The sequence below is a fragment of the Marmota flaviventris genome, chromosome X (genome assembly GCF_047511675.1).
Source record: "Marmota flaviventris isolate mMarFla1 chromosome X, mMarFla1.hap1, whole genome shotgun sequence".
NCBI lineage: Eukaryota > Metazoa > Chordata > Mammalia > Rodentia > Sciuridae > Marmota > Marmota flaviventris.
The window spans coordinates 121,329,242-121,349,904 of record NC_092518.1 but is presented as its reverse complement, the minus strand read 5'-3'; the positions used below and the strand labels follow the sequence as shown (position 1 = coordinate 121,349,904).

The following is a 20,663-nucleotide window of genomic DNA, read 5'->3' as shown; positions in this document are numbered from 1 at the left end:
ATCAAATATGATTACATTCAGATCTAAGATACATTCAGATTTCAGAAATGTTAATATTTGAACAAAATGGACACCTAAGAATAGTACTTATGCCAAGTTTATTTACAGTTTTATAACTCATAAAAGAGCTTTTCTCTTCCCATTCCTACCCATGTTGTTCTATACATGCTTCTACACAACTTGAATTAGGGGAAGACATCAGTGAATTGCCTGAATTTATACCAAAAGTCAGTAGCTACTTGAGTGTAGAATCCACCATTTCTACATCCCTGCCATTTTTTTTGTCAGGGTTGTATGCTTGTGGATAACACCTTTGTGCAAGCTAGTTGCTTGTGGATCAGAGGCCATCCAGAAGCCTGCTTTCCTTCTCTGGAGGCCCAGCTCATGTGTCACATCATCTATGAAACCTTTTTCTCCCTGTCTCAGTTTAGATGTAATAATCTCTCCCCTCCTGGGTCTGTAATATACATTTCTATTGTAGCATGTATCTAAAATTGTGGCCAGTAATTTATGTGTCATATATTCTGTTAATATTTAAGCTTTGTAAGATGAGGGACTCTTTTCATATTTCCATGGGCCACAGCACCTAGCAAGAGAGGAGCCAAATAGGAACTCAGTAGATGTTTCCTGAATTGAATTACAATGGATTAGAAAGAGGCCCCAGTAGGTGTTAGCAAAAGGATTTAGCATGACTCCTGCTTTTATATTGTACAGAATTATGCTAGTCTTTCATAATGTGTCTTTATTGCAGAACAAAGTACTACATAGTTTGTTCTACTGTAGTCTAATGGGAATTCATTTTGTGATGGTTTCAGAATTACACTTTTATTTGTTCCACCTTTTAAAGCATAACATTTGTCAAGACAGCACTTCAAATTGTTGCATGTGCTAAGTCATTACTGTTTACAGATGGTGTAGAGTATCTGTTGTTCAGAATCAAAAGGAGAAATTACTCTCATAGAATCCCATCTGCTTTGCAGCAGGATGTAATACTCACAAGCAAAGCTAATTTTATCTGCCTTACACATCAGCAGTAGGGAACTTTCAAAGAGATGATTGCTAAAAGTAAGTATCACTGTAAAGAATTTCAGGCTGTAAAAATAATGAAGTTTCTCATAAAAGATTATTGATAATTTAAAAAAATATTTAGTTTTTAGTTGCAGTTGAACACAATATCTTCATTTTATTTATTTATTTTTATGTGGTGCTGAGGATCGAATCCAGGGTCTCACACATGCTAGGCGAGCACTCTACCACTGAGCCATAATCCCAGCCCCAATAAATATTCTTTTTTAAATTTTTTTAAATTGCTGATGGACCTTTATTTTATTTATTTATATGCAGTGCTGAGAATTGAACCTAGTGCCTCACACATGCCAGGCAAGTGCTCTACTACTGAGCCACAGCTCCAACCCCCTGTTTGTCTTTCTTTGAGTGGAAGAACCAACTAGCCAGCCAACCAACCAACCCACAAACCAACCAATCAACCAAAAGAATAATTGGTCAAATAGGTTTGGAAAATACCGCATACAGAGCCTATACCCAAAGTCATAATGTGTCATATTGAAGCATCTTTAATCTTCAAATATTTCATAAACTTATTTAATTATAAATCTTTACTTTTGCCCAGAACATCTATCCAGGAATAGTTTAGAACAATATTTGGTACATATTAGATGCTCAGTAAATACTTGTTTTTAAACAAAATTGAATGAGGCCTATGATTGTGGCCCAGTGGTAGAGTGCTTGCCTCACACATGTGAGGCATTGGGTTCGAGCTTCAGTGCACCATATAAAAATAAATAAAATAAAGGTATTGTCCAGCTACAACTAAAAAAAATATTTTTTAAAAGTGAGTGAATACAAAATAAATCTTTATGAAATTTTCAGTACACTCTGTATTATTATGACACATGTTCTGCATATCTGCAAGTGACACAAGCAAAATGGAGCAACTGATTGGATGGGTATCCCTTCTTTCTCTCTGCGAACCATTCCAGATATATTAATTTCCATACCTTGTATGACTTTAAAAATTCTTATTTGAGTACTGAGCTTATATCCTCATTTGCACAACTACCTTTTGTATTAGAAAAGAAACAAGTAGCGGTTTATGGTGAAGACAATATGAGCCTGACTCTTGCTTTCTTATCATACATGTAGAACAAATGATTCGGCAAGTGCTTTTCTTATCTTTTGTTCTCAGTTTGTACTTGATTGTGTTTGATTGTACAATCATGAAGTTCTTCTGCAGAGCTTTTTAAAAAAAACTTGATAGTATAAAGAGTTTTATTAAAGCTCATAGTTCTACAGATTCAAGGTTATGCTTTGGCTCTGGATGGGGATCTAATGATTGTTTCTATCACAACAGGAGTGTGGCTGTGGAAGGAAGAGATGGTATTGCTAAACAGGAAGCCAGAGCTTTAGGAGTCCCATAAGGATTACCTTAATCCCTTCAGTGGGAAGCTTCCCCAGTGACCTAAGGAGCTCCCTCTAGGTCCCACCTCTTATTTAGCAGAGCTCTTAAATGGTGATCTGCTCCACTAAGGTGTTTTAATTAAAGGGTATTTATAAGATTATTTATTGAGTTACACCTTTTTTTTTTTTGCCTTCCCAACCAGCAGTATTTCAGCTTAGCAACTAGTGCAAAGTAAGGAGAACACACACTTTTTTTTTTTTTTTTTGTAATGGAACTTTCAACATGGGGCAGCTTGACAAACTTCTTATGAAACATGCATCTGGTCAGCAAGGAACATGCTGTAATGTGGCTTGATCCAGCTTTGGTGATCTAGGCCTTTTATTTCTCATGCTCTGGAACAAAAGAGTTTAAAGGGTCAGCAAGAGAAACGTTATAAATCATATTTGTTCTCAGTTTTGCATTTCAGGAGGAAATCGCATGGAAATGCAAGAGGGCCAGATACAAAGCAGGGTAGAATTCAGTGTCATAACTTTCTCAGAATCCAGTACTCGTTACTTCTCTTTATTTTCAGCAACACTGTCACCTCTGTGACTGCTCAGCGATGACCCCATATCTCCTGTGTTATTTTCTCTCTGTTCAGTGTTTCCAACCCAGAACCTGATCATTTCTTTTTAAGAGAGAGAGAGAGAGAATTTTTAAAAATATTTATTTATTTTTTTTAGTTTTCGGTGGACACAGAATCTTTATTTTATTTTTATGTGGTGCTGAGGATTGAACCCAGTGCCCCATGCATGCCAGGTGAGCGCGCTACCGCTTGAGCCACATCCCTAGCCCCCTGATCATTTCTTAAAGTACTTATTTCTTTATATAGATATATATACACACACATATATTTTAGTTGTTGATGGACTTTATTTTTATTAATTAATTAATTTCTTTAAATTTTTTTGTAGTTGTAGATGGACAGAGTTCCTTTATTTTATTTGTTTGTTTTTATGTGGTGCTGAGGATCCAACCCGATGCTTTGCACATGCTAGGCAAGCTTCTGCCACTGAGCTACAACACTAGTCCTATTAATTTATTTTATTTATTTTTTATAATATTTATTTTTTTAGTTTTAGGTGGACACAATATCTTTTTTTAAAAAAAAAATTTAGAGAGAGAGAGAGAGAATTTTAATATTTATTTTTTAGTTTTCAGCGGACACGACATCTTTGTTTGTATGTGGTGCTGAGGATCGAACCCGGGCCACATGCATGCCAGGTGAGCGCGCTACTGCTTGAGCCACATCCCCAGCCCATGGACACAATATCCCCAGCCCATGGACACAATATCTTTATTTTATTTTTATGTGGTGTTGAGGATCAAACCCAGCACCTCGCACATGTCAGGCAAGCGCGCTACCGCTTGAGCCACACCCCCAGCCCTAATTTATTTTTTATGTGGTGCTGAGAATAGAACCCAGTGCCTCACACATGCTAGGTAAATGCTCTACCATGGAGCCACAACCCCAGGCCAGTAACATCTCTTTTAATCATGATTTCATCTTTTTTCATTAGTATGGAAATGTGTTATTTATTTATTTTTGAACCCAGCAGCGTTCAATCACTCAGCCACATCCCCAGCCCTTTTTAAAAATATTTTATTTAGATACAGGGTCTCCCTGAGTTGCCTAGGGCCTCTCTAAATTGCTGAGGCTGTCTTTGAACTTGCAATCCTCCTGCTTCAGCCTCATGAGCTGATGGGATTACAGATATGTGCCACTGTGCCTGACTGGAAATGTTATTTTGTTGGCACAATTCTGGGAGATATAGAAAACACCATTATTTTTTATATATCTGTGGATTTCACATGTTGGATCTCATAGAATGGGTATAATAAGGGGAGTGGCGGGGAGTGACTTACTTAAGATTATAGAGCAACAAAATTGCTGAGATAACACAAGGTCCTGGTCTTCCTACTCCTAGCCCACAGCCTTTTATTTTATGCCCTGAGGCCTCTCATTGCATGAATGTCTGAATTGTAGAGTAAATAGATATAGTTTCTATACTTATGCAAGAGTCTAATGATATGGGAGGACTTGACTTGCACATATTAGTACTTCCATATCTGTCATCTGACATAAAATTCATATATTTTTGTTTTTGGTACTGGGGATTGAATCTAGGGTCATGTTAACACTGAGCTATATCCCCTAGTTGTGGTGTTTTTGTTTTTGTTTTTCTGAGGCAGGGCCTGTCTTAGTTGCTGAGGCTGGTCTTGATCTTGTGATCCTCCTGCCTCACCCTCCCAAGCTGTTGGAATTACAGTACATGCTGGAGTACCTGGCATCAATTGCTCTTTATAGGTATTTCTATTGATAAATCAGGGGAGAAATTTGGATCTCTTATTATATAGGCAAATTTTTATGTCAAATGATCTTTCATTTAAACCTTAGAGTGTTGTCAGTTTTATAGGCTTATGAGGACAGGGAGAATTCGAGCCCTTTTTCCACTATCCTTCCTCCATGTCTCCATGCCTAACAATATCAATGTGTGACACATATTTGTGGCTGCTAGAAACATTCTTTTACCTGAGGAAACATGCAACATTGATAGAATAATTGCATATGTCAGTGTGTATGCTTTGGCTTAGGACATGACAAGAATCTAATATTACAAGACATTTTTAAGAATGGATTGTATGTTCTGACCAATTGCAGGTTTGTAATGGCTTGTAGCTTCTTGTCAATTAATTTATGTTTCACCAAGGGGTGGGGTGGTCATTCTGTAACAGAGACCCTATTCCACTGTCTCATGTGTGATCAATAATCTGTTTATTTAATTCCCTTGGGAAGGATTGACTTTGATAAACCACATCCAAATGGTATGATTTGAGGAAAACTGCAAGGGTAGTGTGTCATCAGTCTCACACCACCAGAGTCTAGGACTTTGAAGACACTTTTTATCAGAGAGCAGGTGAAAAAATATGGCTTCAGTAAGAGACATGGAACTACAGGCACTAAACTCAGCAATCCAAAATAGCCTGGTTCGATGACCTGTTTTCTTTTAAAATGTTATCCTTATTCATGGACCAGAAGCAGATAATGGACTTTGATTTTTGGCTCCTGTAGAATTTCATAGATTTGAACATTACAGGTTAGAACTTAAGATCTGAGACAACTAAAATACATTGAATAATGCACAGGCATAGTTTCATTTATAGTGATAAAAAATGAGTTAACCTGCTATTGTATATCAAACACCTACTCTTATGCCTGCTATTTCACATTTCCTTGGCAGAGTACCTTGTGAGGTAGATGTTATTATTCCTGATTTATAGAGGAGGAAATTGAGACTTAGAGGGGGCTTTAACTTGCCTAGGGTTATATAGCCAGTAAATGCAACAAGCTGAATTTGAATCCAGGCCTTTGTGACTCAGAAGACCACAAGGTAAATTGCCTCATTGTACTCTCTGAAACACCTTCCTGACTTATAAGATGCATAAAAATATCTACATCAGGGTTATTTTGAGGATCCTAAAGGTGCCATGTTGTTAATAATAAAGCTTTGTGGAATGAAAGGCACTATCAGAAGAAGACAATGTGCTACAATGTCTCAATGTGACTATCCATCCTTGAAATAATTCCAGATGTCCTGGAGTTTGCATCTTTGCCCTTGGCTTTCTGGTGAGTGAGAGCAGTTTATGTCCCGGACGTAGATTGAGAAGTAGGTCGCGTGTCCTACGTGCCTGGTGATATTTTTAAGAGCATAATTTCCGTGCCTTATAGCTGAGAGGAGGAAAGAGAAGATTAGCAGTGTGTCTGTGGATGGAGATCTGCTGGAGCTCCAGGGTTGTTTTGGCCACATTGAGAAATCATGTATATGTTTTCAGCTGTATTTTAGCATGGATGTTATTTCCTCTTATTTCTTATTTGTTATAGAAACAGAGCTGCTCCTCCGTGTAAAGGACATCAGTCATTTCTTAATGCAAGACATCGCCTTCCTGTCTGGTAAGCAAACTTTCTGATGTATTTAGTGTAGACAAATGTATGAAATGATCAGCAGAGTTAGTTTGGCACTTATAATTCCCTCCCTCCCCCCCCCCCCCTCTCTTTGTCTCTCTGTCTCTCTTTCCCCGTGTGTATGTGTGTGTGTGTGTCTCTGTATGTTTGAAAAGCATTATTTTAACATATATGAATATATTGTACACCAGTTGCTAACCAAATGGACATTTAGAGACTAATCAGAGGTTTTAAAGATGTTTAAATGTATGATTAGAACCAACCTTAACTACTCTTATACTTATGGTTTTCAGACAAGGCTTCAGACATCCATGACAGGGAATATATCTTGTAGGTAGGCACAGGGTGAGAGAGTGGCGGCTGAGGTAGCTTCTTTGAGGTTTTTCTCCTTCACTGTTGCTCCTATTACTCAAAGGTTACTGCATATGTTGACAGGTGATCCTAATTAAGCAGCATGCATTAAGTTTATTTTTAGGCTTTCATTTACATATGATGAAATTTACTTTTCTCAAATAGGTATATGCATTTTTCTATAATTTTTAAATATTGCAGTGAAGTACATATAACATAAAATTTGCCATCTTAAACACCCTCCCCCCCATTTTTTTTATACTGGGGATTGAACTCAGGGGCACTTGACCACTGAACCACATCCCCATCCCTATTTTGTATTTTATTTAGAGACAGGGTCTCACTGAGTTGCTTAAGGTCTTGTTAATTTGCTGAGTCTGGCCTCAAACTTGAGATTCTCCTGCCTCAGCTTCCCAAGTCATTGGGATTTCAGGCATGTGCTATGATGTCTGGCAGAATTTCTTTCTTTTTTAAGGCTGAATTACATTTCATTGTATGTATATACCATACTTTGTTTATTCATTCATCCATTGATGGATACATGCCTTCACTATTGTTTTTAATGCTTCTAAGTAGCATTATATATATTTTAGAGATATAATTATGGTAAACCACTCTGCCCCTTTTGCTTCTGGTCATATTCTAGAGAAAATTTTGCTTAAAAATAAGCACATTATTTTTTACATATTACAGTAATTCGAATGATACCATTATACATTTTATTTATTTATTTAGCTATTAGGGATTGAACCCAGGGGCAGTTTACCTCTGAGGCATATCCCCTGCACTTTTTAATTTTTATTTTGAGACAGAGTTGTGCTAAGTTGCTGAGGCTAATCTTGAACTTGTGGAGGCTAGTCTTGAACTTGCAATCTTCCTGCCTCAGCCTCCCTCCCAAGTCACTGGGATTATAGGTGCATACCACCATGCCTGGCCTACATTTTATTTATTATATTAAACAGATAAAGAAAAAGTTACCAGAATATGCATTGCTTTTATGAAAATGGTATTTTCTAGGTATTGATAGTACAAGAAGCTATCTTATTTATTTCTCCTACATGCTCATTTTAATAAATAAGCATTTACTTTGTAGGTAATACTAATCGGACACTTTAGTCTGGCTTCTGCTTTTTGATGATCATAATTATTGTAATTGTGAATTTGGGGTGATTTATTTAATGTGGTTTTATATTTTATTTTACAAAGTATATAACAGCACTTCCTTATCTGTGATTTTACTTTTTGTAGTTTCAGTTACCTGTGATCAACTATGGTCTAAAAATATTAAATGAAAAATTCTAGAAATAAGCAATTCCTAAGTTTTAAATGGTACACCATTCTGAAATCTCATACTGTCCCAGTCTGTCCCACCTGGGATGTGAATCATCCCTTTGTCTAGTATCTCCTCGCTGTGTAACTAGCTTGTTAGTCAATTAGTAACCATGTTTGTAGGCAGATCAGCTGTCATGGTTTTACAGGGCTTATGTTAAGTAACCCTTATTTTTCTTAAGAATAGTCCCAAAGCACAAGAATACTGATACTGGGGCTGGGATGTAGTTCAGTGATAGAGTGCTTGCTTGGCATGTAGAGGCCTTGGGTTCCATACCCAGCACTGCAAACCCCCGCCAAAACAAAAAATAATAATGATGCTAAAGGTGATACCAGGGCATAAAACATGGAAGGACAGATTAACTTGGGGACTATGAGCAACCCTGCAGGGCATATAGGAAAAAAACCAAAAAACAAAAAAACGTTTTTAGTAGGATTGGAACTCCCTGTGGTTTTAGACCCCCAGGGTCTTAGAATGCATTCCCCATGGATAAAGGGGGATTACTGTTCTGTCTTAGTAAATTTAGTGGTATGTTAGGTTTACTTTTAAGATTTAGAGATTTTACTTAAGATTATCAGTGTTTTCCAGTCTGGAGTTGTAACTCAGTGGTAGAATATTCAGCTAGCATGTGAGGCCTTGGGTTTGACCCCCAGCACTGCAAGAAATAAACAAAAGATTATCAGTGATTTTTTTTTTTTTTTTTGAGCTGGGGATGGAACCCAGAGCCTCATGAATGCTAGCCAAGTGCTCTGTCACAGAGCTACAACTGCCTGCCCCTCAGTGTTTTCTAAAGGATTCTGAATTATAATCTTCCTCAGGGTTTGCTGCTCCCTACCCTTCTCCACACTTTTCATTCCTTATCTGCTTTTTTTTTTTTTAAATTGTAGTTGTAGATGGACAGAATGCCTTTATTTTATTTATATGTGGTGCTGAGGATCGAACCCAGTGCCTCTTGCATGCTAGGCAATCACGTTACCCAGCCCCCAGCCCCCTTATCTACTTTTTGTATTTATTTTAAAAATGTTTATGGTTTCTTTTGAGGAAAATGTTCCCAGAGAGAAAAATAATTAAAACTTCCCGATTAGAGTATAAATATCTTTTGTTCTTTTCTCACAAATTTACCATCTAGTATAGTACTGTTAGGTGCTGAGTGGTAGTAACAGTTTATAGATTAATCAGTGATATTTTACCCCTATAGGAGCCAAATATCCTTTACTTTGATGGGTGTAGTTTGCATTAGTATTAAATTGTTCTGTCCTAAACTAGAGTACTCGTCAGCTTTCTTGGCAAGATTATAGTTATATTTTTTATATATAGGATATATATTCAATTATATATTATTTATATACTTTGTTCTATATCATGCCTTACCTGTAGAAGCCCTTTGTTTAATGATTTGCTAAATCTTTTGGTTCAGGGTTGTACAGTTTCTCTTTTGAGTTCTTTGAAAACTCTTAGGTGGATTCCATTATTCTTACTGATTATTTCCACTTTGCTGTTTAATTCTAGTATACCATATAGCAAAGATTAATGCTTTTTTGATTTAATAATCTTGATTTGTTTAATTCAAAAGATAATTTGAGAACTATCCCTCAAATTTCCCTTAGTAAAGATTAAGATAAATAATTAATTTGGTTTTTTCCCATGTGCACTAGAGAAAAGTGTGTATCTTGTTTTCATTTGGTAGAGGGTTCCATAGAGTTCATTTAGGTCATGTTGGTTGAGAGTTTGTTCATTTATACAGTATCCTTGCAAATGTTTTGCTACATGTTCTATTAGTTATTGAGAGATGGGTGGTTAACCACTTAGCCATATCCCCAGCTCCACTACCCCCTTCTTTTTTGGTACGGGGATTGAACCCAGGGGCACTTGATCACTGAGCCACATCCCCATCCCTATTTTGTATTTTCTTTAGAGACAGCATCTCACTGAGTTGCTTAAGGCCTCACTAAGTTGCAGAGGCTGGCTTTGAACTCATGATCCTCCTGCCTTAGCACTGGGTTTATAGGCATGCGCCACTGTGCCTGGCTCCAGCCCTTTTTTCTATTTTTTATTTTGAGACAGGGTCTCACAAAGTTGCTTATGTCCTTGCTAAATTGCTGAGGTTGGCTTTGAACTTGCAATCCTCCTGTTTTAGCCTACCAACCACCTGGGATTATAGGCATGCACCATGGAACCCAGCTGAAATTTCTGACTAAAATTGTAGATTTGTCTATTTCTTCTTGCCGCTTTATCAGTTTTTGCTTCATATATTTTGAAAGCTCTGTTTTAAGGTGCATAAGTATTTTGGATTATGTTCCCTTAATGAATTAATCACATTATCATTACCAAATGAACTTCTTATTAGCTAGTAATATTCTTGGCTCTTAAATCTACTTTGTCTAATATTAGACAGATTCTTTTTGACTACTATTAGCCTGGTGCATCTTTTTCTATCCTTTTGCTTTTAGTACATTTGTTCTTTTTTTTTTAAAATAGTTGTTGACAGACCTTTATTTTATTCATTTATTTAAATATGGTGCTGAGACCTGAACCCAGTGCCTCACATTTACCAGGCAAGTGCTCTACCACTGAGCCACAATCACAGCCCCAGTACATTTGTTCTTTTATATTTAAAGTTTATTTACTGTAGGCAGCATATGGTTGGATCTTTTAAACTTTTTTTTAGTTGTTAATGGATTTTTACTTTATTTATTTATTTTTATGTGGTGCTGAGGGTTGAACCCAGGGCCTCACACATGCCAGGCAAGTGCTCTACCACTGAGCCACAACCCCAGCCCCAGGTTGGATCTTTTTTTATCTAGTTTGATGATCTTTCACTTTTAATTGTAATGTCTAGATCATTTTCATGTAATGTGATTATTCATATAGTTGGGTTTAAATCTACCATATTACTATTTATTTTATATTTCTCCCATTCATTGTTTTTCCTCCATTTCTTCCTTTTTTTGGATTGAGTATTTTTATCACTCCATTTTATCTCCTTTGCCATTATCATATTTTATCATACATTGAATTTTTAAAAATACTTTTACATATTCACTTTGATTCAGCCAATAAGAATCACAATTGTGTCTATATTTTTTCTATTAGCAAGCTAAATTAAAAGATCACCCTGCAGATTTCTTCCTAAAATAATTGTTCAAATTCCATTTAGCACTTAATTTTTATTGATCACTCATTCTCTGTGTAGGTGTTTAGGCCAGCTGCAGTTTGGGACCTTAAACATGTAAAAGCTCATTTCAGCACTACATGGCATTCATGCTCAATGTACTTCATCACCCAGGCTGAATAGGAGGCTATAGGGCTTGGCAGAGGGACATATAGAGATGGCAGTTTACCTCAAAATGAAAGCCCAGTGCCAATCCAGTTATTCTCCACAAGGAATCTCAATGACAGTTATCCCTGCTCCAAGTCCTTATGGAAATGGGCCAAGGGAAGTCTCACCTACAACTCCTGGGACCCGAGCTTCCCCATGGTACCCATCTAGTCGAGGTACAGCTGGAGGAGGTACTGCTGGATAGAAATTCTCCTGGTTCACAGTATGGTGGGGGGCCTAAGAGATGGAGCCTGGAGGGGCCGAATCTTAACCCCTTGCCCTGTTTGAACTTTGATTCACCATCCAGGCTATACATTAAATTGTTTTAAATTTTTAGTTGTAGATGTACACAATACCTTTATTTTATTTATTTATTTTTATGTGGTGCTGAGGATCGAACCCAGTGCCTCACACATGCTTGGCAAGTGCTCTACCTCTGAGCCACAACCCCAGCCCTCCATGTTAAATTTTAACAGTGAATTTGTGAGTTTTTTTTTGTGTTAATAAAATCTCTATACTACTGCTGCTATTATTTATTTTGTTGTTATTTTCATAAATACGTTAGACCATCACTTACTTCCTCTAGTTTGTTTCTTCCATCTTTTTATGCTTACCATGATTCTATGAGGTCAATTTTTTCAAGTTCTCCAGTTGCTGTCAATCCCTCATTTGGATTTCAGGCTCTTAACACTGAAATAGAAACAGTTATTCCCTAAGCTCCCTTGATTATCCAACTTGGGAGATCAGCTATTTCTTCAACTATATTTATTACACATATTTCATGAAATTTTCTTCTGGTTATATTCATTCTTCTTTCTTTGATTTTTCGTTTAGAAGCCATCCTGCCACTTTTTCAACTTAAAGTATGAGGAGCTTGCTGCCATTTTGGTTTATGTGGATACTAATAACCTAAAAAATTTTGTTGACCTCAGTCTTCTAAACCCTTCCCTCCTTTATATCTAGAATCTTTTTCCTTGTATTGTTGTCACATAAATTGCTAATTTGGTTGATTTTGTTTTACTATTTTAGGTGGCCGGGGAAAGGACAATGCTTGGATCATTACATTTCCAGAAAACTGTAATTTTAGATGTATACCAGAGGAAGCAATAGCAAAAGTCCTCACTTACCTGACATCTATTGCAAGGTGTAGCATTTTATTATTTTTTTCAATATGTTTTATATCAAGTACCCATTCAAATGTTATACCAGGAAAATGGCTTGTTAATGTAGCTATTATTATTATTGTGAATAATAAACAGACTTACCTTCAGAGTAGAAAAGAAATATAACCAAAGAGGAAACTGACAGCTACCTAATTGCTATAAACCTTATACTGAGAGTCTATGAAAATAAAATTAGCAGTCTAGAAGTATTTGTTCTCATGAAGACTAAGAATGATAATCTTACATAAAGACTTTAATTTACATTAAGAGTGAGGATAGACTTTCTTCATTTCTTCCAAGGATCACAAGACTGCATCTCAAGTAGACTCAGTAGTGGAATTGGGAGATACTAGGAGGAATGAATTGACATTAGAATCATTTGGAACGAGAATGCTTTACAATAAAAAATTGAAAAGTCTCCTTAGAAATTTTTTTAAACGTTGAAGACAGCTTTTTAAAGGAAACATATTCCATTTACTAACCCTGAAGAATAAGAGAGCATAAATCTAGAATGTAACATTTGAAGAGTCTTGTGAGCAAAAATCAAATCCTAGAAGAGCAAATTTGTAGTTTAACTGTTGAAGCTTAAAAATGGTCTTTTTAGGGCAAATAAATGTTATATAATCCACTGAACTATCTTCTCAAGGAACAAGCTAGAGGTAGCAAAATATATTTAATAGTATTTTTCTGAATGAATGGATCATTGGCTGTTGATGAAAAGTTAAATGTGGTTGTGATGAAGAACAGTTATCTTTGGGTTTTCCCACCCCCAAGAAATCCACTTTAGTGACCTATCTTCATTGCACTATCACTTTCCTATTTAAAAGATTGGTATTAGTGTTGAAGAAGAAATTTTAAATCATGAGTACGGGAACATAGAATTAAACTGCTTATATAAGCACTTTGTAATAGATTTCAAAATATAAATCTGTTTTAGTCAAATATCAAATGTAAATGAAATAATCAGAAATAAAGGCATATAGAGAAAATTTGGGTAATTACTAAGACAAGGTTATCATTTCCACTTACCTTGCAGGCAAAATGGATCTGATTCCCAGTTTACCATTATTTTGGATCGAAGATTGGATACATGGTCCTCTCTTAAGATATCTCTCCAAAAAATCTCTGTAAGTACCTTTGTATTCTATAGTAACTTCTTTTTTGGTTTACATTATACTCTCTGTTTTGGGGGTGTAGATTGTTTTGATGTTGACAGAAACAATAAGCAGATGAGATAATGAGGAGGAAATGTAGGAAGAAGATTTGTAGAGGAGACAGAGGTAAATAAACAACTCCCCAATGCAAATCTTAATGGGAAAGGATGAATAGTTGGTTGTTCAAGTTATAAGTGAGCAAAGACACATGGTTCTATATTCCTTTCAGAGCAAAGCAAGTTTTTATGGGAACTTAAAAAAAAAAAAGCTGTGATGTATACTCATTGTATGTAGAAAAGTATAATAAAGAAAGTTTAAAATGTAATGAATAAATCTAGCCACCCAGAAATAAGCCCTTTATAACATTTTAGTATGCATCTTTCTAGACTTGGATAAGGTAGGGAGATGAGTCACCTACAAAATAACAAATCTCCCATATTGGAATCTAGTCCCCAGTATTCTAAGACCCAGTAAATGAACAGTTTTCCAAAAAGAAACAATATGAGAAGTACAATCATGCCCACAGCCAGGATGATCTTTTACATTATTAGGCTCACTAGGATATAGTGACTTTGTGTGACACTTTCCTTTCATACATGAGTAGGGGGAACTCACAGACTCCTCCTGAGCTGCCAAGATTGGTACTGTTTTTGGAAGTTTCATGTGGCCCACTTCTATCAGACCAGAGTTGCTGGGAATCAGTTATTACCAGCCATCTGAAATTCTTTAACAGTTTTTGAGTTTCCATTACTTTGTTTATTTTTTATATTATTTAAAAAATTTATTTGTAGTTATTTGTTATACATGACATCAGAATGCATTTCAGTTCATAGTACACAAATGGAGCACAGTTTTTCATTTCTCTGGTTGTATACAAAGTAGACACAAATGGTGTGGCTCTATTTTGTGTACATCCATTACTTTATTTGCAAAAAAAGGACACTCAGCAATATATAATATAGTGGGGAGTTAAATTTATTTTTAGCTGATACATTAAAATATAAAAATTGTCACAGTGTGGTGGTACATTCCTATAATCCCAGCAATGGGGGTGGGGCGAGATAAGGACAACTGAGGCAGAAGGATCACAAGTTCTAGGCCAGCCTCAGCAACTTAGTGAAGCCTTAAGCAACTTAGTGAGACCCTGTCTCAAAATAAAAAGGGATGTAGCTATCTGACGTTGGGTTCAACCTTTCCAAAATATATGTAGCAATGTAATTTCATCATCTATGAGATAATTAAAGGATGTAGCTTAGTGGTAAGGATACCCTTGGGTTAATCACCAGTACTGTAAAACATTTTACATATTTATAGGGTACCATGTGATGTTTTGATACATACATACATTATATAATGTAAAACTCAGCACTTTGTAATGGATTATCTCTTTAAATGTATATCACTACTTTATGGTGAAAACATCTTTTTTTTCTAGCTTTTTGAAATATGCATTATCATTATCTATAGTTATCCTACTATGCCTAGAAAACAAGAACTTCTTAGTTCTATCAGAAATTCTAATTTTGTCTCCTTGCTGATTTAGGAGGCCACTCCCACTAGAGGAAGTAGATTTAGTTGCAAAGACAAGACCAAAGTATAGGTTGTTGGAGTTCTAAGTGAATACTCCTTTTTGCTATACTATTTTACCAATTAGTATAAAAATATATTAGCACTCAAAGCAGAATGTAGTGGCATGGCATGCCCCTATAATCCCAGCCACTTGGGAGGCTGAGACACGATCTTGCTTGAGCCCAGGATTTCCAGACCAGCTTGGGCAACATAGTGAGACCTAGTCTCAAAGGGAAAGTAAAATACTAGCATTTACATGGTAAAATGAGTGAGATCATTATTCTTTCCCAATCCAGCATGAATTATTCCTCATCTTGGGCTAATTTTCAAAGTTTTTTTTTTTTTAAGAGTTGTTTGATCATAAGCAGTGGAGAGAATACCAGCTTCAAATAAGTTACTAAAATAAAATAGCAGAACCTTCATGTATATTTTTGCTTTTTCAAAAAGCATTCACACTTATTAAGTAATGTTGATTCTTCTTATTTCCTGGCAGGTATTATAGGCAGGTATTGCCATAATTATCTCATAGATGATGAAATTACATTGCTACATATATTTTGAAAAGGTTGAACCCAAGGTCAGATAGCTAAGTAACCAAAATAGCTAAAGCAAGAAATGAAATTTCATGAATTTCAGTTGGTTCCCTTTCTACTTGCTGCTTTGTGTCATTTTCCAAATGATATATGGATATACAACAACTAAATTCAGTGGCTTTTTTTGCCTTGTAGAAGATAAATCTGCCCTCCATATATTATTGAGTCCTATCAGTGGGGCTAAATGAAGTAAAAGTAATTTTCCTTGCTGTGGCCTTTTTGGATTTTCCTTGAGCTTGTGGAATAGTCTTTGGTTTATGCCAATAATCAATTCTTTTATACTAAGTATAGCACTTGTTGCAATAAAATATTTTTTTTTTACTGCCTGGTTTTCTTTTTCTTTTGGCCAACACTATACTTAATTTAAATTTTCAATATCTGTTTGGCACATGACATCAGTCTTTTGGTAAAGTTTTACTTATATTAATCAAATAGGTTGGTTGGAACAGATATATCATTTTGCATAAAAGAAACAGATTATGTGGATTCTATCCATTTGAGGCCAATAGAGGGATACCACTTATTCCTAAAGAGTGATATTCTCCTTTTTGTTTTCTTAGGAATGCTCTCTCAGTGGGGAAGGATGAACCATTTTCAGTAAAGAGCTCAGTGCTCAGGGTCCTTTTGTTCTCATAACTGCCAAATTGATGGCACGGGGGTAAGGTGGGGTACAGGTGCTTGTGACATGAGCTGACAACATTGGTACTGGTTTTGGAAATTTCATATGGCCCACTTCTATCAGACCAGAGTTGCTAGGAATCAGTTATTACCAGCCATATGAAATTCTTTAATAGTTTTTGAGTTTCCCTTACTATATTTATTTTTTATATTATTTAAAAAATTTATTTGTAGTAATTTGTTATACATGACATCAGAATGCATTTCAGTTCATAGTACACAAATGGAGCACAATTTTTCATTTCTCTTGTTGTATACAAAGTAGACATGAATGGTGTGGCTATAGGTTGTTTTGTATTTTTTCAACCATTTTAAATGTTTCTGATACTTAAGAGCACATTAATTATATCTCAACCATCAGTAGCAATTGGGCACTGTTTGAAATAAAGGTAAGTATTGAATATGAGCTCATTTCAAGAATGTAAATTGACCTTCCTAAAGAATTTTTAGTGGAAGTTACAATTATGCAGGCAGGTGTAACTATGGCATATTACTTTAAGTGTCTATGAAATAATAATACAATTCAATTTGAAGACCTTAATTTACAGATTCCAAAATAAAAAGTTAGGTTATACTTTATAATTAATGAGAAGAGATTTTTAAAAAAATTATTGTTGATTGACATAATAATTGTACATTTTAATGGGGGCACAATATGATGTTTTAATTAATATATACATTGTATAATGATCAATTCAGGGTAACTAGCATATCTATCACCTAAAACATTTATGATTTCTTTGTGGTGAGAAAATTAAAAATTCTGTCTTCTAGCTCTTTGGGGGAAAGGTTAATTTGAGTGAGAATCCTATCCATTGTAGAAGTTTACATGTTCTGTTCTTTTTAGATTACTATCAGGGCAGAATTTCACAAACTGTAACCTTTCCCAATCCAGGGTAGAATTTAATAAAAAGTTAAACAATGCAGCTTGTAATTTAAATCATAGACCAGGGTAGGACAAGAGTAAAATCTATCAGTTAATACTACCTTCACAGAGATTCTTAGCATTCCACCTTAAAAATCCAACTGCGTAGAGGGGAGAAAGCCAGTCCCATCAGACTGTTCCTAGGAGGAGAGACTGATTATTTTTTCTTCCTCCACTCTTAGGACATGCCTGATCTTCTTGAGCAGTCCAGCACAAGCTAATCCACAAGGTTCAATCAGGCTAAGTAATTGGGGGAATGTGTCAACTCTGAATTACAATGAGCAGCAGGGAAGGATCTGTCAGCTGACTAATCAGGGATAGTGGATTTTTTTGCAGCGCTGCCACGGTGGTAATGGAAGCAGCTACGGTAGCTTTGTTTGATAGAGATTTTTGGCTGCCGTTTTTAAATACTACCCCAGAAGCAGCTCACATTTCATCAATGTTGCATTGACAATTGGAAAAGAAGAGTGTAATTGTGTCTAGGCGAGATGGCAGAAGCAAATCCCCCAAGAGGCAAGATGAGGTTCAGAAGGAATGCGGTAAGGACTCTGCCTGCAGTCCTGGAAAGCCTATTCCCAAGTTCAAGTGCAGGGATGCTGCAGCATGGTGCTATAGCACAAACTGCTGAGTGGGGCTTTTAAGGACAGATGGAGAGAGAATGATGTCTTGTATTTGCATGGATTGCATTGATGTGATTACTGTGATAGTGGCGTAGGGTAATTTAAGGAAGTGGAGGAGGTAGTATATGATTTCAAAATGTCATCAAGTTTATAAGGGAGCATGTTCGTCATGTTATTTGTTTGAGTGTATTAACAATGTTGATTCATTTGGCGGTATAGCTTTAAATCATGAGTTACAATAATATATAACAAAAGGTTTTCTCCTCTCTTTGCCCATCATCAAGTAGAGTATGATATCATGGAGAGGGTTGGAGGTGATTTCATCAGCACTTAAAAAGGCAGACTTCTTGGGTGTTATTGTACAAGTGAAAAAATATAAAATTCTGTAATTATTTGAAATCTTTATGGTTTTAGATCTTCTCCAGACTTAAAGTTTAAAGATGCAAAATTCTAGCCTGTTGACAACTTTTTTTCTTTTAAGGAAAAAAAGTGACTCTTTATTCAGGATAAACTAAAATTTGGAAATCTCTCCTTAGATAATTTTTCAAATACTCTTCTACCTAATTTTTTCCTTCATTTATTCATTCATATACTAAATTGCCTAGAAAATTTCTAACATGATCTTTAGATATATATTTTGGAGAAATGTTGAAATAACACTAATCAATTTAATAGCAAACTAGTCATCCACAAGGCTTTAAATGCCACTCATTTTCTTTCAAACCTGAGATACTGTTATTGATATTATGGTGTAAAATATAAACTTGTTTACTGAAAAAAATCAAGATAGCACACACAAAAAGGTAAGAAGATAAAAATTGGCCATAGGAAAAAAATGATATTTTGAATCAAGAGTAAGACAGGGACAGCATAAATTTCATTGTTATTGCATGATAGTGAGCATCATGGGCGAGTAAATGATTTTTCTTAATACAGCTCTTAGCACAGAATGCTGTTTTTAAAATTAGGGTATGACTCTTCATTTTGATAAAATTATGTATTAAGCTCTACCAATGATTTTGTCGTAGGAGAATAATACTGTTAGACATTTAACAAACAATTTGCAGTGCATAAGAAATGCCTGTGTATGTGTTTTGCAGTATTGTATGGAAATGATATTAGTACTTTTGTTATCAAAGGTAACTGACTTAAGCTTTCAGAAAGTTCCCAATTCCTTTCTGTACATAGATGTTTTCTCCATGCCAAGCTTAGTTTCAAATATACATATATATATTAATATATACACATATAAATATAGCACACAGGTACTTATGGAATAGATGTGTCTAGTACTGTGCTATATATATACCATGGGTTTCAGTGGTCAATATTAGAATGGCTACTGGGCTGAAGGAACTCCCAACTAGTAGAGAAGGGGGAATATGTTTATAAATAGTTATTTCAGAAGAATTTCTGGTTGGTGGGGAAGACCTTATACAAGAGATGATATTTGTTTGGACCTTAAGTAAAACCATATGTTTCTATTATCTTTCCTTGATTCTTATCTGTGTTTTTTCCCCTCAAAAATGAATTAAGTGGCCTCTAGGAACAGGTGTCCTGAAATGAAACTGTTTGAATTAAATCCACAGCCTGGAACTATAGTGGCAGGCAAATTTGTTTTACTTGCATGGATAGGACTTGACCAAGGTGAAAAATTTGAATCCCGACTTGTGACAGACTGGTTTGACCTTGAAGGATCTTTGGAGTTGGGCTGATCCTGGGGACCATGATAGGCCTAGAAGGATGATGGTCCAATGAAATTAAAAATCCAATGAAAAGATTGAACTGGTTGCTTGGTTGAAATTGCAGTTATAGTAGCTGAGTGAGGGGGAGGGGATGAAGAGATAGATATGTGACAACAAGGACAAACACAAAGAAGGAATATCGGTTGGGGCTGCCCTACTCCTGAGGTCACTTGGCAAATTGTTTGGCAACATGTCGGTAACTCATTATTTCTGTAGTCTTTAATGGTGGGGGTATGGGAGAACAGTGTAGAAGTGGCTCATGCCATTAAAAACTATGTTCTATAGCTTAAGGTCATAAGATGTCCCCAGCATGTTCTATAAAGATGGTTTAGATCTTATCAAGGTCAATCACATGTCAGCATCTCAACATTCTATTCTGTCATGATATTAAACTATAATAGTTTCCATTCAGTGGGTGCCATGATGCTAAATTGTTTCCCATAACTTGGTTTGAATGTTATTATTGGTTCTATTTTGTAGAGTCAAGCTCAAGTGATTCATAAATGAAAAATATTAAGTCTAAGTGTTCAGTGTATAAACTGTTAAGTGACTGGGAAGAGCTTGCTTCAGATCCAGATAGGCCTTAGTGCTACTGCTTACCAGCTGTGCTTCAGTTTGCTCATCTGTAAAAGGGGAATAATACCTACTTCATTGCAGTGTTATGCAGGCTAAATAGGACAGTGTGTATAACAAGCCCTGCAGGTATATTATGGCTTTCAGTCAAGCGACCCTCTTATTTTTACTGCCTGTATTTGCCCTGAAGGTTAAAAAACAAAAGATATGGGAATATAAAC

General features: G+C 35.8%; 1 protein-coding gene across 1 annotated transcript in view; it reads left to right on the top strand.

The window, feature by feature from the left end:
- The window catches only part of Mcf2 (MCF.2 cell line derived transforming sequence), a 137,779-nt gene that overhangs the window by 56,217 nt on the left and 60,899 nt on the right, over nt 1-20,663 (top strand). The window contains exons 2-4 of the mRNA XM_027940171.2: nt 6,342-6,410; nt 12,452-12,566; nt 13,622-13,712. Of these exons, the coding sequence (XP_027795972.1) occupies nt 6,386-6,410; nt 12,452-12,566; nt 13,622-13,712 (231 nt within the window). The 5' untranslated portion in view covers nt 6,342-6,385. The remainder of the gene's footprint in view (nt 1-6,341; nt 6,411-12,451; nt 12,567-13,621; nt 13,713-20,663) is intronic.